Consider the following 25,334-nt stretch of genomic DNA (forward strand, 5'->3'; position numbering starts at 1 on the left):
TTTTGCTCAGGCTCCAGCTGCAGGCCAGATCTTTTATATAACAAGTCCGGGCTTCTTGCCACAGCAAGACAGAGGCCAGCGATGCGCCTCCGCGGGTCTGGCAAGGCCGAGCTGTGCAGCTTTCCTCTTTCCCTGGGCTGGGCTCCAGCCCTCGAGGAACCCTTAGCAACCTGTCAATATTGTGGCTGCAGTCAGGAGGTGGGAGAATTCTGATCAACGTGGGCATCCAAACCCCAGTATGTGCTCTGCCCATCTTTCATTCCTGGCCTTCTGGGAATTTTCTGCTTCTAGGTTTTGGGCTCCATTCAAATTCTTGCTTGAGCACCCTGGTCTGGCACAAGCTGCCTTCTTCAACATCTCCCAAAGAAATTGGTGCTCCTTCCCTACTGAGCATGGCTGCATCACCCAGAAGGGACTGGAGATGAGGGAGAGGTTTTATGGGGGAGACACAAGGGGGTGCAGAGAAGCGTGGAGGGAAGGTAGGGAGGCAGGATCTACCAAAGTCCTTGAAAGCTTTTAAGTCACTAAAAATAGATGATGCCAGCACATTTCCTTAATTCCTTTGAGCTCGAGGCGGGCTGTTCCCACCCCTACCCCCACCTTCTGCGCTTTCTCTTCTAGCCACACCAGTGAAGTACCTCCACCGCACCTGGCAGGCCCTCACTTCTGCTCTCTTATCTGTGCCCCTGACCCAGCCCCACACACACCCCAGCCAACCGCCAGAGTGTGTGTTTGGAGACCTCATCAGCCTGGCACTCCCAGGGTCAGGACTTGCAGTAAGGACAGCAGCCATAGTCATGGTGTAGGCCGAGCAGCTCGGCTCCCCGCTCTGAACCCCCTGGAGCAGGCAAGAGCCCTGCAAGTTTCATATCAGAACACCTGACATTTAGATAGCCCAGCACACTGCGTCCTCAAGGCTTCTCCCAAGGCAGAAGATGGGTTAAAAGCTCTCAGTTCTCGAATTGCAGCAGGTTGCCAACAGTCCCAGTATTCCCTTCCTGGACTTAGCTGTGTCTTAAGCCCTTAGGCAGGCGCAAAGGATAGCACGGGTGGTTCCCAAGCAACTTGCAGTCTGACATGGAGAGTGGGCTCACCCAAATATTTGGGGCAAGTGAGGAAGAGAGGTGGATGGATCTTATTCGGGAAATTGGTTCTCCTAAGGAGGTGTGAATGTGGTCATCGGGGAAGGAGGGCTTTGGAGCTGCTACATGTTCTGAGCCAGGATGGGCGATGGGAGCGGGATGACCAGGTCTCCCAGAGGTCAGCTTGGTGGGTGTAAGGAACAGCTTGGGTGCAGTGGGTGCTGGGTGCAGAGGGGCCAGTCAACGAGGACTAGGAAGGCTCTTGTGTGGTGTCACCGTCATCTGGAGGTTTCTTTGTGTCTCGGAGGACTTTGTCAGGATTGTCCAGGTAAATCTGAATCTGTTTTCCCCTCTCCTGACTGCCCTCCCCCAGGTCAGCTGGTCACTCAGAGCTGGCCATCAAGTGCTGTGGGCCGGCCGCTCCTGGCACTGGGCCCGGGGCCGGGCCGGGAGATGGCAGCACATGCTGGGGGTTGCAGTTACCCCCTGCCTTCTTGCTGGGAGTCTTCTCGCGCTCTTCTGGAGGGAGGGGGTGGTCTTACCACAGCTGGAATGACTGTTGGGGCCAAGTTCCCCCGCTGGTGTTCTCCTCCTGGAGACAGACGGGACCCTGGGTGCCTGCTCTGCCTGGCCCCCCGTTCTGCTCATCCCCAGCCCCATTTCCTCTGCAGGCTCCAGGTGAGGTAGGGATGCCCTTACGAGAGACTTTTTTTCTTTAGGCCTGAGTTACGCTTTGGGAAGAAAAATTAGCTTAAGTCCTTGACAACCTTCGTGGAGTGTCCGGAAGGGCAGAGGCGGAGGTGGCTTCGTTTGGGAAGACTCTTCCCTGTCTGTGACTTTCCCTACCTGTGTGCTCTCCTCCTCTTTTTCCCAGTCCAGTGCCTCACATTTGGTGATGACACACGATTCAGTCTGCTTATGATGGGCCTTTCTTTGCGGGTGTGAGGGCCTGGGCACAGTGCCTATTTCCCAAACCGGTGAGCAGGACCAGTTGTTCAGTATATGGTTTGACATCAGCATAGAATATTTGAAAATGGGTCCACGATGGAAAATCTGAGGGTTGCACAGTCACCGTAGGGCCACAGATGGTGGCCTTGGCCACCTGCTGCTAGAGTCCTCGGTGCTGGCCGGCAGACCACCCTCAGAGCCTTTCCTGCCTCTTTTTCTGGCCAGAGTCCCAAGAGGCTGATTCCCTGCTGAATTTCAGTTCAGCAAGTAGTTACTGAGCATATATGCTAGGCCAGGCACCACGCTGCTCTAGACATCCGCATAGGTACACTGGGTTATGTTCCCAGGGCCCAGCCAAGGTCACTGGAGACAGCAAGGACCAGGACTCTTCCTGTCTCAGAATCTGGGCAGAGGCTTAGTTGAGTGGGGGGCAGAGAAAGAGGTTCCAGTTTGGAGGGTTTGGGCTCCATCTCACCCCTGCCTTCTTGTTATAAAGCTGTCCTCGCCCTCACCCAGTTATCCCACATGTTGCTCTGGGACTTCAGAATCCCAGGCAAAGCTTCCATGCTCTAACCCACATCCAGTTTTGCATAATCTGAGCATCGTCTGCATAGCTGGCTGACGCCACTCATGGCCAGTAAGTAGCCCTGCTTCTCCCTTAGCTGCTCCTCCTGGGCCAGGGTGTTAAAGTAAATCTGTTGCGGTGTGTGAGTCCCCTTGCCCAACATGGCTGGCCTGCTGAGCTCCAGCTGGGTCCTGCTTCCGGGGGCCGCCTGGGACAACCACTTACAGTGCTGTCTCACAGCCCGGCTTGACCCCCATTGTGCCATGAAGGGTCACTCTTTGAAGGGTAACCTTCCTTAGCTGTGACTCTTCTGTGCTCCAAGGAGACCCTGGCCCAGACGTCTGTGGTGAGACCCAGGAGGGAAGGGCCTGTCCACCCAGGGGCACTGGAAGTAAGGGGCGGGCATGGTCCCTTTCTTGATGCTCCTGGGTCACCTTGGAGGGGCCAAAGCCCATACCTGTGCATGTGCCTGCCTGAAAAATACTCAAGGCCAGCACGTAAACAGCTTCAAACACAGGATAACCTGCTGTATTAGGTCCTGAGGCTGATGTAACAAATTACCTCAAACTTAGTGGCTTAAAACAATGGAAAGTTATTCTCTCATAATTCTGGAGGCCAGAAGTCTGAATTCATTCCGCTAGGCCAAGATCAAGGTGTTGGCAGGGCTATACTCTTTCTGGAGGCTCTCTGAGAGACCCATTCCTTGCATCTTCCAGCTTCTGGTGGTTGCCAGCATTCCTTGGCTTGTGGCCACGTCACCTCAGTCTCTGCCCCCATGGTCACATTGCCTTACCTTCTTCTGTGAGTGTCTAATCTCCCTCTGTCTCTCTCTCATAAGGACACTTTTAATGGCATTAGGGCCCACCAGGATAATCTTTGCATCTCAAGATCCTTAGCTTCATCACATCTGCAAAAACTTTACCATGTCAGGTAACATTTATAGGTTCCAGGGACTAGGACCTGATTTCTCTGGGGGCCGTTTTCAACCTGTCACACCTGCAGACCGCGTCTCCTACTACTCCGCCCCAGCCACACTGGCCTCCTTGTCATTCTCAAACCCACCAGACTGGCTCCTGCTTGGGGGCCTTGGCCCTTGCTGTCTCCTCCATCTGGGTCACTCTCACCTCTGATATCCACATGTCTCACTCCTCATCTCCTTCATGTTTTCAGCAGATGTTCCCTTTTCACTGAGGACTTCCCTGACATTTAAAATCATGTTCCCCAGCCCAGCATTCCTATTCCCTTTCTTTGCTATATTTCTCTCTTAGTACTTATCACTGTTTAAACTGTGCCTCCAGCTAGAATGTAAACTCAAAGGGGATGAGGATTTTTGTCCTTTGGTGCCTTGTTATGCCCCCGGCACCTGAAACAGCGCCTGACACACAGTTTGCATCCAGTGACTCTTTGCTGAGTCCATGAGTGATGTGTACCCTGAACCCATCTGATGAGAGAAGCTGCAGGGTGCGGCACCAGGCCGCAGGAGGTGGACAGCGGGGAAGGGCTCCCTGATGGGGACGCTGGGAAGGGCTGGGACGGCGGGCCGTCTGAGGCGGGGAGACCCGGCTCAGAGGTCAAGGGCTAAGGAGAGAAAAAGGAGATGGAGCCACCTTTGCCTGCGGGACAGAGAGCCCACGGATGGAGGGTAAGATGGTGATGCCTATGGCCAGGGGTGGATGTGGAGGCAAAGCGATGGCCTTAGTAGCACAGTTGACAAGAGTAGGCAATAGTTGCTGGGAGATGCTGCCGAGCAGACTGAGGTGAGATGGACTGAGAGAGGAGATGGTCCCGGCTGCCATGCGTTTTCACATGCATCCCAGCCTCCAGCGCTAGCCTACACTTCTCCTTCCAGCCCCTCACGTATCTCAGAAGAAAGAGGCAGCTGAAGAGTTTGCAAGAGGCGTTAGTAGAACCGGTGGCAACCTGAATGTGGCTGCTTTTACCTCCTTCTCACCACCCACCTGTGAGTGCAGCATCTTCCCGGAGGAAGAGAAACAGGCATCAACCCCTTAGCCTTTGTCACCCTTCCTCTGTAGTCTCTGCCACCTTTCCAGGGACAATAAGCTTGTGTGGAACTCAGCTTTGATGAGCAGACCTAGTTACCTACAGGTTTGGCTTGGAGCCCTGGGAGGGGAGGAGTGTTCGTGCATCTGCTCCGCCCAGGGGACTGTGGGCTTCTCTCTTTTCTGTATCTGCAGCAGCCTTTTCTGAGGCTCTGTCTGCCAACACCCTGATAGGCATTTGGAAGTAGACCAGCTGCTTGGTTTCTACTGTCAGAGCCAGCTCCACCTCGAGGCTTTGGGGTATAGGCCTGAGGATATGCTCTCTGCCCTTTTGCTAAAGAAGGAATAGTGGGGCCGCATCTCTGGAGGGTCTCCCTTGCGGTGCTGGCCTCAGGGAAGGGAGTCCAGCAGTTGTCTCACCCTGGCTGTGTCGCACGGCCGGGTAAAGGCCCTGATGGGTGGGCAGCTGGGAGAAGGAAGAGGCAGGAAGGCTCGGCACCCCCGTGGACCCTCTCCTCTGCAGCTGTTGTGCAGGGCAGCCTACTCCCACAGCCCCGCTCAGACTGCCATCACCGAGCTCTTCTTAACAGCTGTTGGGTGGTGAGTTGTTGGGCTTTTTCCCTCTTATCCTCCCCCTTTTCTGTTTGTAACAACCTCTCGGGGGAGGTCAGCGGATCTGTTGGAGGAGACAGTTCCCAGGCCCTCATGGTTTTGGCAGCTTGTGCAAAGAAGTTAGAGACGAACTGGTTCCACCAGAGCCTTCCCCCTTGGGCCCCTCCCTTGGAATGGAAGTAGGGATGCTGGTGGCGGGGGGAGGGACTGTGTCCTCCTCTGCCTCGTGCTTAGAGCCAACCGCTTCCTCCCTCTGATAGGGGCTCAGGAAGTGGGTCTACAACTCCCCCTGCCTCCATCCTGGGTCCTCTGTCTTCTGTGCAGTGGGGGAGGGAGGATGGTGGACTGAGAGTCAAGTTCTCACAGGGGCAGGGCAGAGCCCAGGAGAAGGAGCTGTGATAAAGCCAAGAGGGGTCAGGAGTCGGGGCTGCGTTCAGAATTCTGGCTGCCTCCTTTGCGAAAATCTCCCCTCCCTATGTATTCAGGAGGGCTTTGGGGACCCTAACCCTCTGTGGACCGGGAAGAATCACGGAACAAGCTTGAGGTACTGCACCGCACAGACGTCTTCTGCTTCGGTTCAGGATGGAGCATGGGGCACCTCTGTTGGGCTTCTTCCTGTCTGACCAACTAACGATTCCTCAGTGGAGTCCCGTCTGGTCACTTGTTTCCATTAGGCTCCCAGGAACCTGGGCACATAGATGGGGAGGGAATCGAGGAGGCCAGTGTTTCCCGAGCCTCCAGAAAGTGCTCTCTGGGACCTGGTTGGGATATAGGGAGGGACAATTCTGGTCCTCAGTGCTGGGGAGAAGCACTTGGAACAGTTGGGGCTATAATCCATGTGTAAAAGTTATGAGAGAGTAAAGAGCAGGTTGGCCTTATTGGCTCATCAGGGAAGGCTTCCTGGAGGATGTGGACTGGGAAAGAGGCAGTGCAGCTGGAGAAGCCTGAAAGAGTACAAGGGGCTGGCGGTGTCCAGGAGCTTGATGCGCGGAGGAGAGAAGACCCCAGGGAGCCAGCACCTCTGTCTGGGAAACGGTGCGCCTGCGAGGCTGCTCTCTGTCTCACTGGGCTGCTCTCCCCGCAGACCCCCCTGTCCTGGCAAGAGCTTGAAGGTGAGCGGGCCAGCTCGTGTACACACAAGCGCTCAGCGTCCTGGGGCAGCACAGACCACCGAAAAGAGGTAACTGCCCCCTTTGGCTCCCTGGCCCGGGAAGCTGCCTCTCGCCTACCCCCAGCGCCACGGACACATCCGCTCCAAAGTGGACCCACATTTCCAGTCTCACCTGCCTCGACCTCGCCTCTTCCCATTGAGGTGGCGCCTTCATAGCTGCCTCCCAGCCTCCTGGAGGCCTGGCTTCATGAGCCCAGACCCTCCTGCAGGCAGGGGCTTGGCCTCCAGCGGCCTAGCTCGGGGTGCGGGGGCGGGTGACCATTGTTCTCACTTCACTTTGAGGGTGGATCCAGATAAGCGTGTCAGAGACTGGAGAAAGAGAGCGAGTTTCTGGGAGTTGGAAGCCCCCAACCTCACTGACTACTTAACTACTCATCCAGCCTTATTTTTAAAAGAAGAGATAAATAATGATGTGTCCTCAAACACTTCTTCCTGGCCCTCCCTCCCTCTCATGAGGGCCACAGGGGTTGAGGGTGACAAGAGAAAGCCATAGACTGGATTCCAGGGCTCCCAACCCAGCTCCGCCTGGCATGCTGTGGGGAGCCCCCAGGAGGGCCAACTCACCAGGGGTCACCCTTTACAGGGCAGTAGCTTCTGCCCTCTTGGTTGTAAGGACAGAGAGAGAATATGAAGTATGTAAGGCTAGCGGGAAATACAAAGTATTTACAATTTGTAATTATCAGAGTATTTACACTAAGGACCAGTAGGTCCAGAATTACACATGCGACTGGGACAATGTTTAAAATTGTTGATGACACTCCATAATTGTTACAGGATGTGAAGTTGGGACAGAAGCTGATATTCCTTCTGGAGAGGCTGCTCCTTGCTCAGCGCAGTCTGCTTTGAAATGGGGGGAAATCCTTCCATCCGTCTTGGTCCCAGGGCCTTTGAGATAGCTGTGAATGTATTTTGAGGAGTGAATTCAAAAACATCATTTTCCATTTCTATTAATAGAGTAGTATTCCATGCCTTTGGAATCTGTAAAAGACAAAAACGGTTTCAGTGTTGTATATTTTTAATTTTTCGGAACCTGAGCCATCTGTGGAATACACGGTAATTCAAAAAATCCAATAATCTGGTTACTGTGGTGTCCAGCTTGCCCGATGCGCCTGGCATCACAGTTTTGAACGCCACTGAGGTGTTTTGAGATGGAAGATTAGCTTCCATCTTCCTTTTACGTATTTTCCTGGGCTCCTGGCAAGAGCCACGCCTGGGAGGCAGGACCCAGCGCGCTCTTGCTTTGCGTCACCTGCCTGTCGTCTCCCCCCTCCCTGCCGCCAGATCACCAAGTTGAAGCAACAGCTGCAGAGGACAAAGCTTAGCCGCAGCGGGAAAGAGAAGGAGCGGGGCTCCCCGCTCCAGGGGGACCATGCTGTGCGGGGAGCACTGAGGGTACGTCTCCTCCCCAGCCCTCAGCCCTCTGTCACCCTCTGGGGCGGGCCCCGTGGGGTGGGCGGGTCCTCTGAGCCCTCCTGCGCTGCAGGCCCTGTGGCCACGTGGGTGCCGGGTGAAGTTTTGGTGCAACTTTGGAAAAGGGTTTCTTGCTGTGCTGCATGTTGCTGTCCTCCACCCCCACCCCCTGCACAACTGAGGCCATGATGCAGACTCTAAAAGCACACTCTGGACCCCTCAAAGCTCTGCCTTCTGGAGAAAACCCCACTGAATGGACCTATCGCAGTTGGTAACTGTCCCCGGATTCTCCTCTCCTCACTTGGTTCTGCTGTGTAGATGTGACTGTCACCCCCTGGTCAGAGCTGATAACCGCACGGGGCTTGGTGGGGTTCCGTGATGGCCTCATTGACCTCCTCCTCAGGCCCCGCCCAGCTTCCCCTCGGGGTCCCCTGTCCTGCGCCTGAGCCCCTGCCTGCACCGGAGCCTGGAAGGGCTCAACCAAGAGCTGGAGGAGGTGTTTGTGAAAGAGCAGGGTGAGGAGGAGCTGCTGCGGGTGAGTGGGGGCCACACCGGGATGCACGGATAGGCAGCGTCTTGCTGAGTCTGGACACGGGGAGGTGGGACTCGTGCTGTCTGGGGGCTCAGAGGCTGTGCACATGTCATCAGGGGAACGTGCCCCAACCACCCCATGGGGGGAACACAAATTGAGTTCATTAGACTCAGGTGGACTTGACCACAGGAACAGCAGAGCTGGGTGGGTGAAGCTGGGGAAGACGTTGGGGCGTTGAGTGGAAAGAGGAGGAGCCGGGGGTCGGCAGGGAGGCAGGCACCCACCTGGCTGGGAGGAGGGGACTAGGCACCCCTTCAGCCAAAGCAGCAGCTCAGTGTTCCTGGCATGCTTATCACTGTCGGCGTCACCCAGCTGTGCCTCAGTCCAAGTGGCCCCAGTACTAGTTATGCGTCCCTTCCCTCCGTCTCCACCTGGTGACATGCGGTCATCCTTCATGCCCCGTTGCCTCTGTGCAGCCTTCCCCCCCGCTCCACTCCCAGGCAGAATTATTTGCTCCCTTTTCTGCAGTCTCAGGCACATTGTTATACTGACACAGGACAGTTGGGGAATGCCAGTTAGGCAATATTAATATAATTCTAATGGGCACACTCCTCAGTTTATGATTTACTTGCTGGTTGATTTTTAATGTGCGTATATGTAGGATTTTACACGTGCACACAGACTGGTGAGCTGTGGACACAGGTACCGTTGAATGTTAAAAAAAAATGGGGGGGGGGTGTCTTTAATACATGGTAACAATCTGCACATTTGTCCTGCAACGGCCTGTGGCTGTTACAGTGTCCTGGTGGTTTGCCCCCTCTTGTGCCCCCACGTGTTATTCACCTTTGTGTTCCCAGAGCCTGACACACAGGAGGCCCCTGCCCTCCTGAGGCTTACAGCCTTGTGGGGGCAACACCCTGATGAAACCATAAAATAAGTATGTAGTCATAAAGTTCTATCTAGAGGGGAAGAGTGAAGCACTCTGGGAGAAGCAGGAGGCGGGGTCTCTTGACGGGGGTTGGTGGGGAAGCCAGTGACGCGAGGGGATGCTGTCCTGCTGTCACCGTGTGTTGTGAGGAGAGGACAAGGACAGTGGCAAGGGGGTGACCCCGAGGTCACCGCAGCCCTGCCAGCCTGACGCCCACTCTTCCTCGGCAGATCCTTGAAATCCCTGACGGGCACCGTGCCCCAGCTCCCCCCCAGAGCAGCAGCTGTGATCACCCCCTCCTCCTCCTGGAGCCTGGAAACCTGGCCGGCTCTCCCTCCACGCCCCTGGCATCCCCCCAGCCTTCTGGCCAGACTAGCCGTGAGGAGCACCAAGGTGCAGCCGAGGAGCCGACGTCCATCCCCAGTGACAAGGGTGAGCTGGGGCGGCCCAGGCTGCGGGGCCCACATGGGGTATGGGGTCGTCTCCGTGCCCTTTTCCAACTCTCATCAATTTCTGGCCAGGCATCTTTTACTTACTAACCAACTAGAATATCTTTGGGAGTCATCTATATTCCATCCGTCGTAGTGGCCCTTGACATGGATTCTAATGTATAATGTATATGAAGTTTCTGCACTTACAATTTTATTTAATCCTCACTGTAATCCAAAGAAGCAATCCCTCCCACCCCCATTTTTTGGCTGAGGCTCAGCATGCCGTCGTGGAGAGCCCACGAGCCCGTTCAGGTGTCCACCGGACCCATTACCAATACATCTCAAGGCGGGTGTGAATGCTGTAAATAAAAGAATGTGGTCTTTTGCCCAGGGTCACACAGTTTGACCCAAATCGAAACCCAAGCTTTCTGACTCCAAATCTCCACTTTCTATTCTGCCGTGGCTGCGTCACTGAGAGGACAAGATAGGAGTCCCTCCTCCCCGTCCTAATGATCCTGACATTCTAAAGCACTGTTGCCTGCATCACCTAACTTGATCCTCACAGCAACCCCATGAGGTAGGCTGGTCAAAGGCATGATCTAACAATACCGAGGTAAACAGAGCATAGAAAATAAAGAATAAATGTGAGATAAATACAGATAAAGTCAATATTTGCAACCTAGGCAAAGTACATTTGCTGTGTGGAAAGTGAGAGGCATCTTATCCCACAAGTTGGGTTGAGTAAAGATTGTTTGTCTGAGTCAGTACAAGAGCTCTTCCTGGAAGAAGGGATAGATATTCAAGACCATGGAAAGGAAGAAGCTGTGGTATGTTGGCAGGCAGGGCGGTGCAGTCTTGGAAGAAGGCAGAGATAGGGATGTTTCAAGTCTGAGACTTGGAGTTCCAGTCGCAGTCTACCTCCGGGGAATACGGAATTGGTATTAGACCCAACTTTTCTGTCAGTTCAACTGTGATTTTTTATCCTGTATAACAAATTCTGTATTGTTTTTCCCTTACAATTCTGGTTTTATTTTCTCTTTTTAAAATTTTATTTTATTTATCATCATTATTTTATTGGGCCTCTTTTTATGGTATTTAATTTTCTTTTATTGGAGTATAATTGCTTTACAATGGTGTGTTAGTTTCTGCTGTACAGCAAAGTGAATCAGCCACACATATACAAGGTTTGTAGTCTTGTAAGGCTGCCTCAAAGATGTTTTAAGGTAGAGTGTAGACAAACAACCTGGATTAACATAACCACTGCCGCCCGCCGTACCGTATCTCCCAGTCCTGCCCCTTTACACCAAGGCCTGAGTCCGGGAAAGCGGAGCCCTTCCTTGAGCACCGTGGGGCTCAGCCTAACTCTGTCTGCAGCTTCCCCTCCAGGCCGCCCAGCCTTCCTGGAAGAGGGCAGCCCGTCTCCAGTGCTTGCCTTTGCCGCCTCCCCTCGGCCCAATCACAGCTACGTCTTCAAACGGGAACCCCCGGAAGGCTGTGAGAGAGTGCGGGTGTTTGAAGAGGCCACGTGAGTACCTCAGCCGGTCGGTGGGGGTCAGGATGTGCGAGGGAGGGACGGGCATGCAGGCTGAGCCCTGTGGCATCCCACCTGATAGGCCTCTCTTTAGTCTGACTCCCTCTTGTCCTGGAGACATTGTCAGCTGCAGATGACCAGCATTGCAGTCTTTCCATGACCAAACTTGTTGACATTACCTCCTCTGAGCACCTAAGTCTTTGCTTATCATGATCTCCATAGAAACCTGCTCTCTGCCCACATGCCAGCCACAAGCGCAGCAGGAGCTGGAAAGGAAAGGGATCTGAAACCTAAATCCTTTGTTTCTTCTATTTTTTTCCATCCCCGGGGAAGGTGTGAGAATTTGCTAGACCATAATCAGAGAGAGAACATACGAGTAATTCTCTTCAGGCAGAGCTTAGAAGCGCCTCATGCCCACCGGTGTGGCAGGGGGAGCCTAAAAAGCTTTCTGCTTGCTTCTGAGTCAAATCTTCACCCTGCAGCTGCGGTGGTTCAAGTGTCATGAACTCCCAGGCAGAAATTTCCAGTCCTTGCAAGTAAGGACTATGGAATATTCCCAAACCAGACTGGACAATTCAGAAGTCATTCTTAAGTAGATTTCTTTAGTACAGTTCCCTCCCATTAGCAGGGAGAATCAAGAGCCAAAACTTTCCAAATGCCCCGCAGTCCCCTTAGCAGGAGCTAAGGAGAGGGTTCATCATATTCCCACTGCCACTGGAATGTTCATCGGGGCCGATTCACGTTGGAAGCTGTGGATTCGACGGCGGTGAGGAAGTTTAGTTATGGTGTGTGAGTGGAGATTTAGCTATAGGGCAGGGTGTGGGGGCTTGATGGCTCCATCTGTACCTCAGACAAGGGAGCGGACAACCCATGGTAGTAGCAGGAGGTACATATATATATAACCCGGAGTGGGAATTATGGAGAAAACCAGGGGCACTGAGGGTTTGCTCCCATCATCACTGTTGCCTGGCATCTCTCCAAGAACCCTGGATCCTCTGGGGTCGTGTGGGGGGAAGAGGCCAGATCTCGTAGCTTAAGCAGACTCTGGGCTCTTGTACCCTTCCCCGGTCCACAGTATAGTTGAGTAGTTACCACCTGGAATTGCTTGTGGCAGTTAGGCTGTTGCTTGTCTTTATTCTTTTGTAGGCTCGTAAGGCCAGAAGAGGTTTAAAGTCATCTCATCCAGCTTCCTGCCCCTGTGTTAACCCTTTGAGAGAGGTGGTGGTCCATCAGTTACTTTCTTAGATATCCTGGGATAGAAATGCTCAGCTCATTGGTGTCTCTTCATTGTATGAACTTTCCTACTGGGAAGTTCTTGTGTTTAGTGGTTCCTCGGCCACATCTTCCTCTTCCTGGCTGCCCATCGTGTGAGATTCCCAGGGAGGGAGTCAAGCCGTTCAGGGTCACGCTGGTTGCCCTCACGTAACTTCGAGTGTTACTTGGTCTCCCCTGGGCCACCCTCCTCGTGCATGCACGCGCACACTGAGAGCATTCCCTCTCCTGCCCATCCGTCACCTCTTCCTAAAGTGGGATTCTTTTAAGCCCTGCTCAGTCAGGGGGCACCTTGCCGCTGCGGAGTCCTCTGGGACCCCAGGCTTCCAAACACACCCTGCACACGGGCCTTCGCTTCCCTCTACCTCTCCTCCCGTCTCTCACGCTGGGCCGACATCTGCCCTCCTCTGCGTGCCTCGCTCTTCTTCCTCGGTTTGCAATGATTAGAATTCTACAGTTAAAATAGTAATCGATTTGTCACGCTGTACACTGAGTGCATTCTTCTGTATGTATACATTACACTTCAAGAAAAAGTTAGGCGATGGGAAGCATTGGTGCAGAGCTGGACTATCTTCCCACACTTCTGTCTTCTCGCCCGGAACCCTCATAACCAGCAGCTTCTCAGGGCTCCTCACCCGTGAAGCATGGCCAGACATTCTTCTTCCTTTTTCATCGTAAGGATTCCTTTTACTCTAGAACTCTCTGACCCGACCTCTTCTAATCCGTTCATTTCCCCCGACATGATCAGAAGGGTAGGGATTCTTTCCACGTTAGAGGTGAGGCAGGTTAGGCCAAGAGCACCTGGTGGATTAGAACCTAGATTTCCTGATAAGGTCTAGCTGCTGTCCTTTCCTCCCAGCAAGGGTTTTGAAAATCACACCTTTCAAATCTGCTCAAGAATTAGATTCTTGAGGTCAGTAGATTTCAATGGGGGATACTTTTCCCCCCAGGGGACATCTGGCAATGGTTGTCACAATTTGGGGTGGGGTGCTACTGGTGTATGGTGGGTAGGGCCCAGGGATGCTGTTAAATATCCTATGATGCACACGATAGCCCCCACAACCAAGCATTATCCAGCCCCAAATGCCAATAGTGCTGAGGATGAGAAACCCTGCTTTAGGCTATAAAAAGTCTAAGTCACTCTGCTTGGATCTCTGCTCTCAGGCAAGTGTCTGCCGCTAAAACACTGTTCAGTGATGAAACCTCTCAAAAGATCTCTCGGTCTCCTCTTCTAGAATCACACTGTCAGGAAGTTCTCCTTCCTGTCTAGCTTTAAGCCCTCCTGTTTTTAGCTAAAATAGATTTCCTGTTGTTTAGCCATATTTCTAAAACATGGAGAGCTGAGGGGCCTACTGAGCACTGGTTGTTGCTCAGTAGCCTGTCGTTTTTTTGGTCAAGTTACCAACATGTTGGAACAGAGACCTAGCTCCCTTGCTCCCCCGGCACTGTGACACCTCTCGCCCCTTCTCACTGGCTGTGTGTGTGCACGCACACATGGATGTCTGTGTCTCTCTCTCCGTCCTCCAGGTCCCCGGGTCCCGACCTGGCCTTCCTGACTTCCTGTCCCGACAAGAACAAAGTCCACTTCAACCCGACCGGCTCGGCCTTCTGCCCGGTCAGCTTGATGAAGCCCCTCTTCCCCGGAATGGGCTTCATCTTCCGTACCTGCCCCTCAAGCCCGGGATCCCCGCTTCCTCCGGCCAGCCCCAGGCCACCGCCTCGGAAGGATCCAGAGGCCCCCAAGGCCTCCTCGCTGCCATTTGAGCCTTGGCAGCGCCCCCCACCGTCAGAAGAGCCCGTGCTTTTCCAGAGCTCCCTGGTGGTCTGAGGGCCCCACCCCCACTTCACCATGGAGACCAGTGCCTTGGTGGCAGGCCCCTCCCGAGCTCCCCCGAGATGGGGGATGAAGGAGCCCTTCCCTCCTGGCCTTTGAGCACTTTCATTTATTGTGTCAAAGCCCTGGGTCCTCTTTCCGATGGACCCCTGCCCCTTCGAATGTGAGGGGACCTGCCTTCTCCACTAGCAGCCGGGCAGCTCACAAGTCACACATCCATGTTGTCACCTCTCTCACTTGGTGGAAAACTCACCCAGAAGGTCTTGGGTCCCCCACCCCTGGGTGTGAGTCCGAAGGGCTGTGTATGGGGCCCTTGTCTTTATCACGGAGCAAGCTGGCCATGATTAAAGGAGAGGGGACACCACAGATTTCCTTACCTCTCCTCCCCAGACACAGATGAGGAGACCCGAATAGATTCCCCCATCCCCCTACCTCCCTCTCATTGGAGGAGCTGACCAAAGCAGCCCGAAAGGGCCATAACACTTGACCAATCCAGCTGCCGGCAGAGGGGGGACCAAGCGTTTTCCTAAGTGGCATTTTCATCTCGCTTTCACTCTAAGATTGTCTTAAGCAGCAGCCCAGCCTGCCCAGCCCCAGGTGGGCAGTAGGGGAGAGGGAGAGCTGGCATTCCTCCGGGTGGCAAGTGGTGACTCTCCACCCTCCACCTGCCCCAGGACTGGGTTGGATTAGAAAAATGCCTATTTTTCTTGTATCGATGTAGAAACTCTATTTTCTCCCAAAGACACTATTTTTGCAGCTGTTTGAAGTTTGTATATTTTCCATACTGCAGAGCTTACACAAAATTGAAGAAGAATGTTAATGTTCAAGTTTTATTATCCTGTGTTTAGAAGTTGTGTTTTTTGTTTGTTTGTTTTTTGTTTTTTGCAGATCTTGGTGTTAACAGACCAAATAAATAAGTATTCCCAGCAGCTTGAGGTTCTGTTAAATATTTTTGGGGGGAGGGAGCGGGATGGAGATTGAGGGTATCGTATTAATCACTTCATCCTTGTCTTTAAGAGGAGCCTTTACTTAACACATAATGTTGGGTGGATGGATCCGGAGTCTGTGTCCTCAGGACAGCAGGCTTGCATTCTCTACTTGGACATAGAAACAGTGGGGCCAGGGAGGGTCTGTCTAGAATGAAGAGTGTGGTGGAGGTGGGGTGAAGGAGTCACTGGGGAAGTCATCCTTTCTTGGGTGAGTCTGGAAAAACACCCTAAGGGAGAGTGGATTTTAGCAGGGACATAAGGGTGACCAAGGGGAGACAGTTTGACATTGTGGGTGCTCCTTGCACCAGTAAGGAGAACAAGATGAGGGAATGGCATTCAGATCGAACCTCTGGGCACAGTTTTAGGGAAGCTTTAGGTCCTTGTGAGTATTCTTTTCACATCAGTGAGTACCCACAACACAGAGGGTCGAAGAAACTGTTCCTCAGCTTTATAGTGCCCCCCCCCCCTCCCGTAAGAGCTCTTAGGCTTTTGGGGAAAAGGAGAATAACCATCCGAACATTCTGATAGTGCTTTGCAATTTACAAAGCATTTTCACAAAAGACCCATTATCCCCACTGTATGGGTAAAAAGTTCACTACCCCAAGGGCAGTCATAATAACTACAATTATATCTATCTATCTCATAAAACCTCAAAACAAACTCTTAAGCCAGGCTATCCCAACTACCATGTATTGGCTAGGTAAGCATCAGATACACTGTAAAACGCTTTACATAAAATGTCATTGAAATATCACAAACCATCTGATGTGATAAATCCCACCTTACTAATGAGGGAAGGACAAAAAAAAATTGATAAACTCTGCCCCCAAAACACAGGTACAAAGCGGGGAAGCCAGGACTGGGAACCAGATCTTTTGAATCCAATGCCTGTGCTTCTAAGCACAGTACTCTACCGCTTGTTATTCTATTTCCATTAATTTCTGATGAGGAAACTTGACTCAGAGGTCAAGTGAATTGTTTGAAGTCCCAGCTGGTCAAGACGCAGAGCTGGGACTGGAACCCCAGCTCCGTGCCCTGGAATCGTCGGCTAATACAGTAAAGTAAGCCACTGGGCAAGAGGGCAAATGGGGGGGGGTCCCCCTCCCCAACTTACATAAAGGACACAGGGGCTTGCGGACAGACCCTGTCCTCTACTTCTTACCCCTCCCCTGAAGGGTGTCTGGCCTACCCCCAGAGTCCTCGTGAGTCAGGCCCGGGGGGGTGGGTGTGGTGCTGCCCCGAGTTTCCTTCCTCTGCGTCAGGCTGTGCCAAAGGAGCAGGCTGCTAGGAGGGGAGAAGGGGCCTCGACCCAAAGAGCAACCCGGAGTCCCGCGATTACCGTGGGGCTTGAGGCCGGTAGTGGCAAGCCTTGGGGTCAGTCCGGCCCTAAGCTCGTGGTGTCAGCAGGTGGAGGTCCAACACTGGGATGAGGGAGGGGCTCCAACAAGGAGCTCGTCAACGCAGGAGGGTTTGCTCCCTTGTTGGTGAGTTGTAAGACCCCGAAGAAAACCCACTTCGGCAAGCTGCCATTTCCGCCCTGAGGATGTGAGGAAATAAGATTAGAGTTGAGAAAGAGTAATGACTAATAAATACCTTAAACTTGCACAGAACACTTTACAGTGTATAAAACCGTTTCACCAACCTCAGCTCATTTGATCCTCCGAACAGTCAAGAGGCGACAAGGTGGCTATTATTAGTAATGATATAGACTAGGAAAACTGTAGCGCGGGATTTAGGTGGCATGCGTAGGTTACCCTGCCTTTAAGTGACAGAGCTGAAACAAAAGCTCTGCCGCCCTTGGGAGCCCAGTGATGGGCCCTAGGAGGAGGACGGCTCCCCAAAAAGGCAGGCCTTGAGCAACGCTCTTCTTGTAGAAGGGTTAGAGGCGGGGACGCTGGGCAGCAGCTAGGGGGCGCTAAGGCTGCATTGCGATTTCCGGGCGTCAGGACCCAGCAGAAGCCTGACAGCCGACCGGGAAGGAGACTCTCGGATTTGCCGGGCCGGCGCACTCCTCCTTCCCGCCCACCTGTCTGCCTTTGCACAGCGCAGCCAATTGGTCACCTCCACATCCTTATACGTCATCATTCCACGTCCACCTATCTCCTAGGCCATCGCGTCGAGCTCCGGGTCTCAGTTGTCCTCGGAGTTGCCTGGTCGGAAAGTCTCGAGGGTAAGGCGCTACCCTCGGGACAGCGGGCTCCTCTGGCCACCAGGGACGAGGCCAAGGCCCCAGGGTGGGTGTCCTTTCCTTGGAAGCGGGTTCAGGGTTCTGAAGAGTTTCCCCTTGGCGGTCCTGAGCTGGCAGTTCTGGCGGTGGCTGCAGAGGCCCTGCTTAGCGGCGGTCGCATGCAGCTCCTATGAGGCCCCTGTCGCCGGTCGGCGATGTCCGGGTGGACTTGTCGCCGCCGCCGCTGCCGGCTGTGAGCGGGGCTCCGGTCGGGTCGTCCGGGCGTCTCATGGCCGCTAGCAGCTCCCTGGTGCCCGACCGGCTGCGCCTGCCGCTCTGCTTCCTCGGCGTCTTTGTCTGCTATTTCTACTACGGGATCCTGCAGGAAAAGATGTGAGCGGATCCCCGGGGTCGGAACGCAGACCTCCGCCCCCCTGCCCAGTCCGCCTTGTCTCCCCAGCCTGTGGTCAGGTTCGCGGTCCTCCCGCCCCTGGCCCCAGTGTTCCCTTTTGCACCCCCGCGCCGCCCCGCCCTCCCGGCGTCCTGACCGCCTTTGCCGCTGAACCTCCCTAGGTTTCCAAAACGCGAAAGTTGGTCTCTGGATTCTCGGGAGCTGGTTATTTTTCTTCCCTTGGTTGCTGTTTTTTCCTGTTGGTTCTAAGGAGCTAGGTTGTACAGGCTTAGGTTTCCATGACCTGTGCCGGCCCCTTTTTGGAACTTCCAGAGGCTTGCAGGTAGCGGATTCCTTTGCCCTCGGCCCTGCTGCTATAGCCCAACTCCCTTCTTCTGCCCGGGATACCTCGTTTCACCAACTAATTTTTCACGTTTCCTCTAGCTCCATCCTGTACGGATTTCCACCCCACCCCCCTTCGTCTACGGGATCAGCAGCCTGGAATGTCTAGTTTTTAGATCCAATAAAATCAGCTCCTGATGTCAATGAGCCCGGTGATCCTTACCAAACTTTCCCTACGTCTAGAGAGGCAAGAAAATTTCAAAGCGTTCAGTGGCTCTGGATTAGTAGATGGCACTGAGGGAAGTATACTAATTCCTCCCCTCTTTCTCATGCATTTCATTCTTAGAACAAGAGGAAAGTATGGGGAGGGAGCCAAGCAGGAGACGTTCACTTTTGCCTTAACTTTGGTCTTCATCCAATGCGTGATCAATGCTGTGTTTGCCAAGATCTGTGAGTACTTAGATAGTAATCTGTTGTGTGTCCCCTCCCCTTTGCATCCTAGGCATTAGTTCTAACTCTCAGCACCCTCGGCCCCTTTAGTGCTTGCAACAGCCTCTCTGTTCGATTGAGGAAACTAGTGGCTTTGGAAAAGGGTGAAACTCCATTTCCTTAGATTAAATCAACTTCTCAGTCAGAAATGTGCAGGGAATGGGTCTTCTGTGTTCCAGATCGCCATGAGAATACGTAAAGCTTTTTCCTTTGTCCTTTTGATTTTCCTTTATGTGTCAGCTTCAAGCATGTTTTGAGCATCCTCTCTTTGTTCCCTGGGGGCTAGCAGCAGGGCTAACTAGTCCCTTGAACTGAATGGACACCCCACCCCCACCCCTGCCCTCCATGAGGTCTTGTGTTAGGGTTAGGCGGGATTGGAGAGTTGGAGAATCTTCAGAGATTTCCCAGTCTAAGAGGACAGAAAGAGTTTGTGCTTCTCATCTTATTTGACAGGCACATTCCTTTCATGTGGCTTCGACTTTTGCTCAGTGGTCCATGCTAGGCCCACCAGCGTTCTCTTGTATGTTTCTTTTGTCTTCTGCCAGTGATCCAGTTTTTTGACACTGCCAGGGTGGATCGTACTCGGAGCTGGCTCTATGCTGCCTGTTCCGTCTCCTATCTGGGTGCCATGGTCTCCAGCAACTCAGCACTACAGTTTGTCAACTACCCAACTCAGGTGAAACCTTAGGGTGGAATGAGGGTTGGCTCAGAAGTTGCTTGAAAAGGTTGAAGGATTCTTCCCTCTGGCCTGTGACTTAAATAAAAAGAAGAGTGTGTTTGGGAGGTTAAGAGAGTGAAGAACCGTAGATCTGAGGTTGAGTGGTGGTGGGCTGGCCGTGGTCGGGCCGCTTTCTGAGGCTTCAGTCTCTGGTGCAGGCCCCACCCTTAACTCATCTTATCGAGGCACCTAGTACAGTGCCTGGCGCATCAACGACGCTCAGACATTGTTTTTGCTGAATTTAATTTCAGGTCCTTGGTAAATCGTGCAAGCCCATCCCAGGTAAGCAGAAGAAGGGGGTCGCCATCTTCCTTCCTCCCTCCTCCTGCAGTGAGCTTGATCCTCCCCCGCTAGAGCTCGGTTCCTCTGGGCTTTGCCGTCTCACCATAGCCGTCTCTCGGGTTCCCTCCATCCCTTCCCCCTGCCCATCCTTTATCACTTCCTGTGGTGTTGGGTCTTCATTAGCTGGTAATCCTCACTGTGAGCCAGAGGCCGACCCAACCTGCCTCACATAGTCAATCATTTTGGTGTCCCCTGTGTCTGCGTTGTCATTAGACACCCTAAACCCCATGTGACCATCAGCTCCCTTTTCCTCAGCCTCTGTCACTCTTCCCTCCAGCCCCTCCCCTGCCCTCTTCCTTCCTGGAACTTTCACCTTTGTTCTCTACCTCTCCCCTTCCTCATACTCTTTGCTCAGCCTTGTTGCTCAGTCGTCTCTGTCTAGATGCCAGCGTTGCAGCCTCCTTTTGTCCTCTGTCGGCTTTCCTTCTCAGACATTCTTTTTTTCCCGTGAGTCTTTGGCTCCTAGGAGGAGAGTGTTGGGCTCATCAATGCCTATGGGTGCCTGAATTTTCCACTCTGTTTCTTCCCTGTAGTCATGCTCCTTGGAGTGACCCTTTTGAAGAAGAAGTATCCAATGGCCAAGTACCTGTGTGTGTTGCTAATTGTGGCTGGAGTGGCCCTTTTCATGTACAAACCCAAGAAAGTAGTCGGGATAGAAGAACACACAGTTGGCTATGGAGAGCTGCTCCTGGTATGCAATCCTGTTGGGAAAGGAAGCCTTTTCCAGTAATCTTAACAAAGGAGTATCCCCACCTATGCAGGCAGAAGGCCAGTTATATGTTTTGAGGGAGGTTGTGATGTTTCTTGCCCCACATTTCTGGTCTTTGTCTCTGGCTGCAAAGCCCTTGGCTCTGCTAAGGCCATAGTGGGGAGCCTGAAATATTTCACTATGGGTCAGCTCTCCTTCTGGGGAACGATGACTCTGAGGCCTGTGTCTAAATGCTGGTGTGAGGTTCCAGAGACCTGAGAGCAAAGAGGAAAGGAGTAGTATGTCTCTCACTGTGGCTTTTTCCAAGGAACGTGGAAGCCAGGGTTAAAAATAATACTATAGGGCTTCCCTGGTGGCGCACTGGTTAAGAATCCGCCTGCCAATGCAGGGGACACGTGTTCGAGCCCTGGTCTGGGAGGATCCCACATACTGCGGAGCAACTAAGCCCGTGCGTGCACCACAGCTGCTGAGGCTGCGCTCTAGAGCCCACGAGCCACAACTACTGAAGCCCGCGCGCCTAGAGCCCGTGCTCCACAACAAGAGAAGCCACCGCAATGAGAAGCCCGCACACCGCCATGAAGAGTAGCCCCTGCTCACCACAACTAGAGAGAGCCCGCGCGCAGCAACGAAGACCCAATGCAGCCATAAATTAATTAATTAATTAATTTAAAAAAATACTATAGGGCCTCCCTGGTGGTGCAGTGGTTGAGAGTCCGCCTGCCGATGCAGGGGACATGAGTTCGTGCCCCGGTCCGGGAAGATCCCACATGTCGAGGAGCTGCTGGGCCCGTGAGCCATGGCCGCTGAGCCTGCGCGTCCGGAGCCTGCGCTCCGCAACGGGAGAGGCCACAGCAGTGAGAGGCCCGTGTACCGCAAAAAGAAAAAAAAAAAAATTACTATAGTAGCTATTACTTACTAGGTGTTAGGCACTGTTCCAAGTGTTCTACGTGTAAACTAGTTAATTTTTACAACAATAACCTCATAACTTAGATAGCGTTATCTCCATTTTACAGGTGAAGAAACTGAGGCAAAGAAAAGTTAAATCACTTGCCCATGGTCACATGGCTGTTAATTGGCAGAGTTGGTGGCTTACATTGCCCCGGATTCTAACCCAGGCACTGTGACCACAGAATCCAGTCTCTGGAGCACTATACTCCAAGCCAGGAGGCTAACGTGGTGGGACTAGGTTTCCTCTCTCCAGCTTTAGTGGAAGAATGAGTGTGGCTCACCATGAGCCGTTCTAGGCCCCTGCACGCCAGACTTCATGGCATCGTGTTGGGAAGCGGTAGGCTTCCTGCCCTGCGCTGATCACCTTACATCTCTGTGGCTCAGATCGCCTGTCGTTCTGAGTGCCTGTGGGGAGGAGGGAGCTCAGGTGGTCTCTCCCATCCTCCGCCTGTGGACAGATGGCAGCATTTTGTTCTGAGGACTCTGTCTGAAGGCGACGGCTTTTCTGAGGGGTCTCAGAAGGGTGAGAGTTCTGTGTCCTGCGTTAGGGAGGGTCCCGGTGGCCTCACTGCAGGCTGTACTCTTTCTTTCCCAGCTCTTGTCTCTCACCCTGGATGGACTGACCGGCGTTTCCCAGGACCACATGCGGGCTCACTACCAAACAGGCTCCAACCACATGATGCTGAACATCAACCTCTGGTCGACACTGCTGCTGGGAGCTGGTAAGGAGCAGTTCTGCTGTTCTTCCTACGTATCAGCAGAGGGCAGAGTGCCCTCATCCACATAGTCTCTAGCTCTGGTGCCAGTTGCTAACTTTGCCTGTCGCTTCTCAGATGCCTTTATGTCCAAGCCCCTGAGAAGCCTTCTTGGAGAAACCTTCACCTGTTGGCTCCGCTTGCTACTTGTTACTGGCACAGTCAGGGGTAGACCTGTGCCAGGTATCGTGGGAGGACACACAGTAGTAAAGTGCTGGGGCGCCCTGGGAGCTCGCCCTCTTCTGAGGGAGATGAGACATTGGTATGTGGTGAATACTGAACATTGTTCAAACACGGATGTATTTGCTTTTAAATCAGTGCTTCCTAACTTTTTTCACATCTGGGCGCACACGGAGTATTTTTCATACAACACACTAGGGTTAGCAGAGGAGGCTGCTGAGGGCTGGAATCGACCTGTGCTTGGGGCTGCCTTGAGCCAGGGGTGTGTGGATCAGTATCTGCACAGCATCTGAGGTTTGCTGCTTTCTATCACTTTGGCAGAAGTAACTCATTAACTTCCAAGTATTTCCCAGAAGAGTCTTTAGTTAGTTTCTCTTATCAGAAAAATAGGAGATGCCTGATGGGACAATACAAGCTCACTCCATACGTTTTTCCATGCCCTCCTTCAGAGTGCTTTAGCAGGCCTCTGCAGGTGTGTGAATATGGGCACACAAGGTGCACCGTTCATCTTTTGACGTTTCTTCCTAGGAATCCTGTTCACTGGGGAGCTCTGGGAGTTCTTGAGCTTTGCCGAAAGATACCCTACCATCATCTATAACATCCTGCTCTTTGGCCTGACTAGTGCCCTGGGCCAGGTGAGTGCCTTGATGGAGGATGGCTTGGCTTCCCCAAAAGAGACTGGCCTGGGCCTCCCTGGTGGCGCAAGTGGTTGAGAGTCCGCCTGCCGATGCAGGGGATACGGGTTCGTGCCCCGGTCTGGGAGGATCCCATATGCCGCGGAGCGGCTGGGCCCGTGGGCCGTGGCCGCTGGGCCTGCGCGTCCGGAGCCTGCGCGTCCGGAGCCTGTGCTCCGCAACGGGGGAGGCCACAACAGTGAGAGGCCCGCATACCGCAAAAAAAAAAAAAAAAAAAAAAAGAGACTGGCCTGGCTGCGAGAAGAGGGGTGGCAAGATTAGCCGTGATGTCCTGTTACAGACTTTAGACCTCTTGGCAGATAGATAGCCAAGAACCAGCCTGACCTGGTCTTTCCCTGTCTTTCTCTAGAGCTTCATCTTCATGACAGTGGTGTATTTTGGCCCCCTGACCTGCTCCATCATCACCACAACTCGAAAGTTCTTCACCATTTTGGCCTCTGTGATCCTCTTTGCCAACCCCATCAGCCCCATGCAGTGGGTGGGCACTGTGCTTGTGTTCTTGGGTAAGTTCCATCCAGAGCGGGCAGCTCTGGACCACACAAAGGGACAGTGACAGAGCTTTATTCTTTTTCCTTAATATTTACTTGTATACTTGTGAAATTTATTAGGTTATTTTAGAGAAAATTTTTTAAAAGAGAAAAGGAAGCATTACCTCTACTCTAGCTTTCCTAAGGAACATTTCATTTGAGTGATTTCTTTCCAGTGATTCTGCTTTCCCCAGATACTGAGCAGGGTAAAATTATTATACTTATTCCCTACTCATTTATGCTGCTGTGGGTAAGCTGAGAGACCTAGCTTAGAAGTTTGATTCTTAAATTTCTTTCAGTCTTGCTGTATTTTTTTTTTTTTTTTTTTTGGCCGCACCACATGCAGCATGCGAGATCTTAGTTCCCCAAGCAGGGATCAAACCTGTGCCCCCTGCAGTGGAAGCGCAGAGTCTTAACCTCTGGACTGCCAGGGAAGTCCCTGCTGTATTTCATATATACATGTAATTACCAGTATCTTGGTGATTTTTTTTTTTTCATTTGATACCAATCTCTTTTCTCGGAGGAGCTTTTATAAAACCAGTGTTTGAAAACTAGTTTTATTTAAAGCTCCAATTTTGGAGAACCAAGGCTCACCCCCACCCCCCACCCCCAAATCATTTGTAGGCTTCATTTCTCCCCATAAAGTTAAGCCCGTGTTCTCTCTCTCTATAGGTCTTGGTCTCGATGCCAAGTTTGGGAAAGGAGCCAAGAAGACATCACACTAGGAAGAGAGAGACTACCTCCACTCCAAGAATATTTTAAGTTATTTTCTCGAACAGTGACATCTTTTGGGAAAATGGACACAATAGAGATAAAGGACTAGGTTTCAGTCTGGCTATTTTTTGTTGCTGTTGTTTTCTTTTTTTAAGGAAGCAAAATCACATACTCTAAAAAAAGCATTTGGATTTTAACAAGACAGAGTGGCTGTTTCTGTTTTTGACGGCCAAGGAGCACAGCCTCGCACAAGTAAAGAAAGAAAGAGAGAGGGAAGAGGCAGAGGTTGGTGCTCGTGGCCCAGGCTGCTCCCTCGTGGGTGTGGTTAGCCTGGCTGGGTGGCCAGTTCCCCCAAGAGCTGTTGTGCTTGTGGCTTCTGTTCCCACAGGCCAAGGTCTAAATATGCCAGGACAGGTAACTGTCTGTCAGAGCCAGAGAATGTAAAAATCACTTTCTCTCTTAATGCTCTGGTGGGCAAATATCTCTTAAAAAACTACAGATGTATTCTCTCCTTGAGAAGCTTCTCTCAAGGTTGAGATGGAATGAGCCCAGAGCCTCAAAGCCTGCTGCGCGTTCACGTTTCCCCAGTGCCTCCCCTTCAGCCAAAGCTCAGCCAAGTCCAGAGCGGAGAGCCCGTGTGTATGTCGTGAACAGCTTTGGAAGGTCTGATGCCCTTTCTCCACCTCCGCGTCTGTTCTTGGTCCTCTCGGTCCCCTCCTGGGAAAGCTGGATTAATCCTTCCTATTCCCCTGCCCCCTTCAGCTGCTGAAACATTGCAGTCCTCTGCCATCCTGGGTGTCCCCATGCCAGCTCCTGCCTGTTGAAAGGGATGCTGGTGGAAGGCGCGGTGGCTGAGTCCTGGCACAGAGCCGCCGTTGTGGAATTTTCTGTGCGGCAGTGGGAGGGGGAGGCGGAGCGTGCGGCAGAGCCGCCTGCCCAGCTCTGCCTCAGGGTTGGAAGCCGAGATCCTCCGTGGACCAAACTTTACACATGAAAGTGCATTTCCACCAGCTGCAACCTTCACTCCATCTGTTCAGCAGCCCCAGCCCCTT

General features: G+C 52.8%; 2 protein-coding genes and 1 long non-coding RNA gene across 7 annotated transcripts in view; 2 read left to right on the forward strand and 1 right to left on the reverse strand.

The window, feature by feature from the left end:
* FAM117A (family with sequence similarity 117 member A) overlaps positions 1 to 15,239 on the forward strand; it is a 43,052-nt gene extending 27,813 nt beyond the window's left edge. The window contains exons 3-8 of the mRNA XM_060082851.1: positions 6,292 to 6,387; positions 7,660 to 7,770; positions 8,192 to 8,323; positions 9,479 to 9,680; positions 11,054 to 11,204; positions 14,010 to 15,239. Of these exons, the coding sequence (XP_059938834.1) occupies positions 6,292 to 6,387; positions 7,660 to 7,770; positions 8,192 to 8,323; positions 9,479 to 9,680; positions 11,054 to 11,204; positions 14,010 to 14,310 (993 nt within the window). The 3' untranslated portion in view covers positions 14,311 to 15,239. The remainder of the gene's footprint in view (positions 1 to 6,291; positions 6,388 to 7,659; positions 7,771 to 8,191; positions 8,324 to 9,478; positions 9,681 to 11,053; positions 11,205 to 14,009) is intronic.
* Positions 7,065 to 17,195, reverse strand: LOC132479288 (uncharacterized). The gene is made up of 3 exons (XR_009530463.1): positions 16,948 to 17,195; positions 16,645 to 16,842; positions 7,065 to 7,356 (listed from the first exon to the last, which is right to left on the reverse strand). It is a non-coding gene; the product is annotated as an uncharacterized LOC132479288 (long non-coding RNA).
* Positions 17,196 to 17,383: 188 nt separating this feature from the next.
* Positions 17,384 to 24,406, forward strand: SLC35B1 (solute carrier family 35 member B1). Of its 5 annotated transcripts, XM_060082856.1 has the most exons (10): positions 17,778 to 17,865; positions 18,308 to 18,452; positions 18,552 to 18,655; positions 19,265 to 19,370; positions 19,664 to 19,694; positions 20,288 to 20,445; positions 22,007 to 22,133; positions 22,875 to 22,981; positions 23,391 to 23,544; positions 24,241 to 24,406. In XM_060082856.1, exons 3-10 carry the CDS (start codon positions 18,624 to 18,626, stop codon positions 24,291 to 24,293), a joined length of 768 nt encoding a protein of 255 aa, XP_059938839.1. In that variant the 5' UTR covers positions 17,778 to 17,865; positions 18,308 to 18,452; positions 18,552 to 18,623; the 3' UTR covers positions 24,294 to 24,406. The 5 variants fall into 5 exon arrangements, with proteins under 5 accessions (XP_059938838.1, XP_059938836.1, XP_059938835.1 ...); XM_060082855.1 differs by lacking the exons at positions 17,778 to 17,865; positions 18,308 to 18,452 and adding an exon at positions 17,384 to 17,475; XM_060082853.1 differs by lacking the exons at positions 17,778 to 17,865; positions 18,308 to 18,452 and adding an exon at positions 17,445 to 17,539.
* Positions 24,407 to 25,334: the final 928 nt, after the last annotated feature.

The sequence above is a fragment of the Mesoplodon densirostris genome, chromosome 18 (assembly GCF_025265405.1).
Source record: "Mesoplodon densirostris isolate mMesDen1 chromosome 18, mMesDen1 primary haplotype, whole genome shotgun sequence".
Taxonomy (NCBI): Eukaryota; Metazoa; Chordata; class Mammalia; order Artiodactyla; family Ziphiidae; genus Mesoplodon; species Mesoplodon densirostris.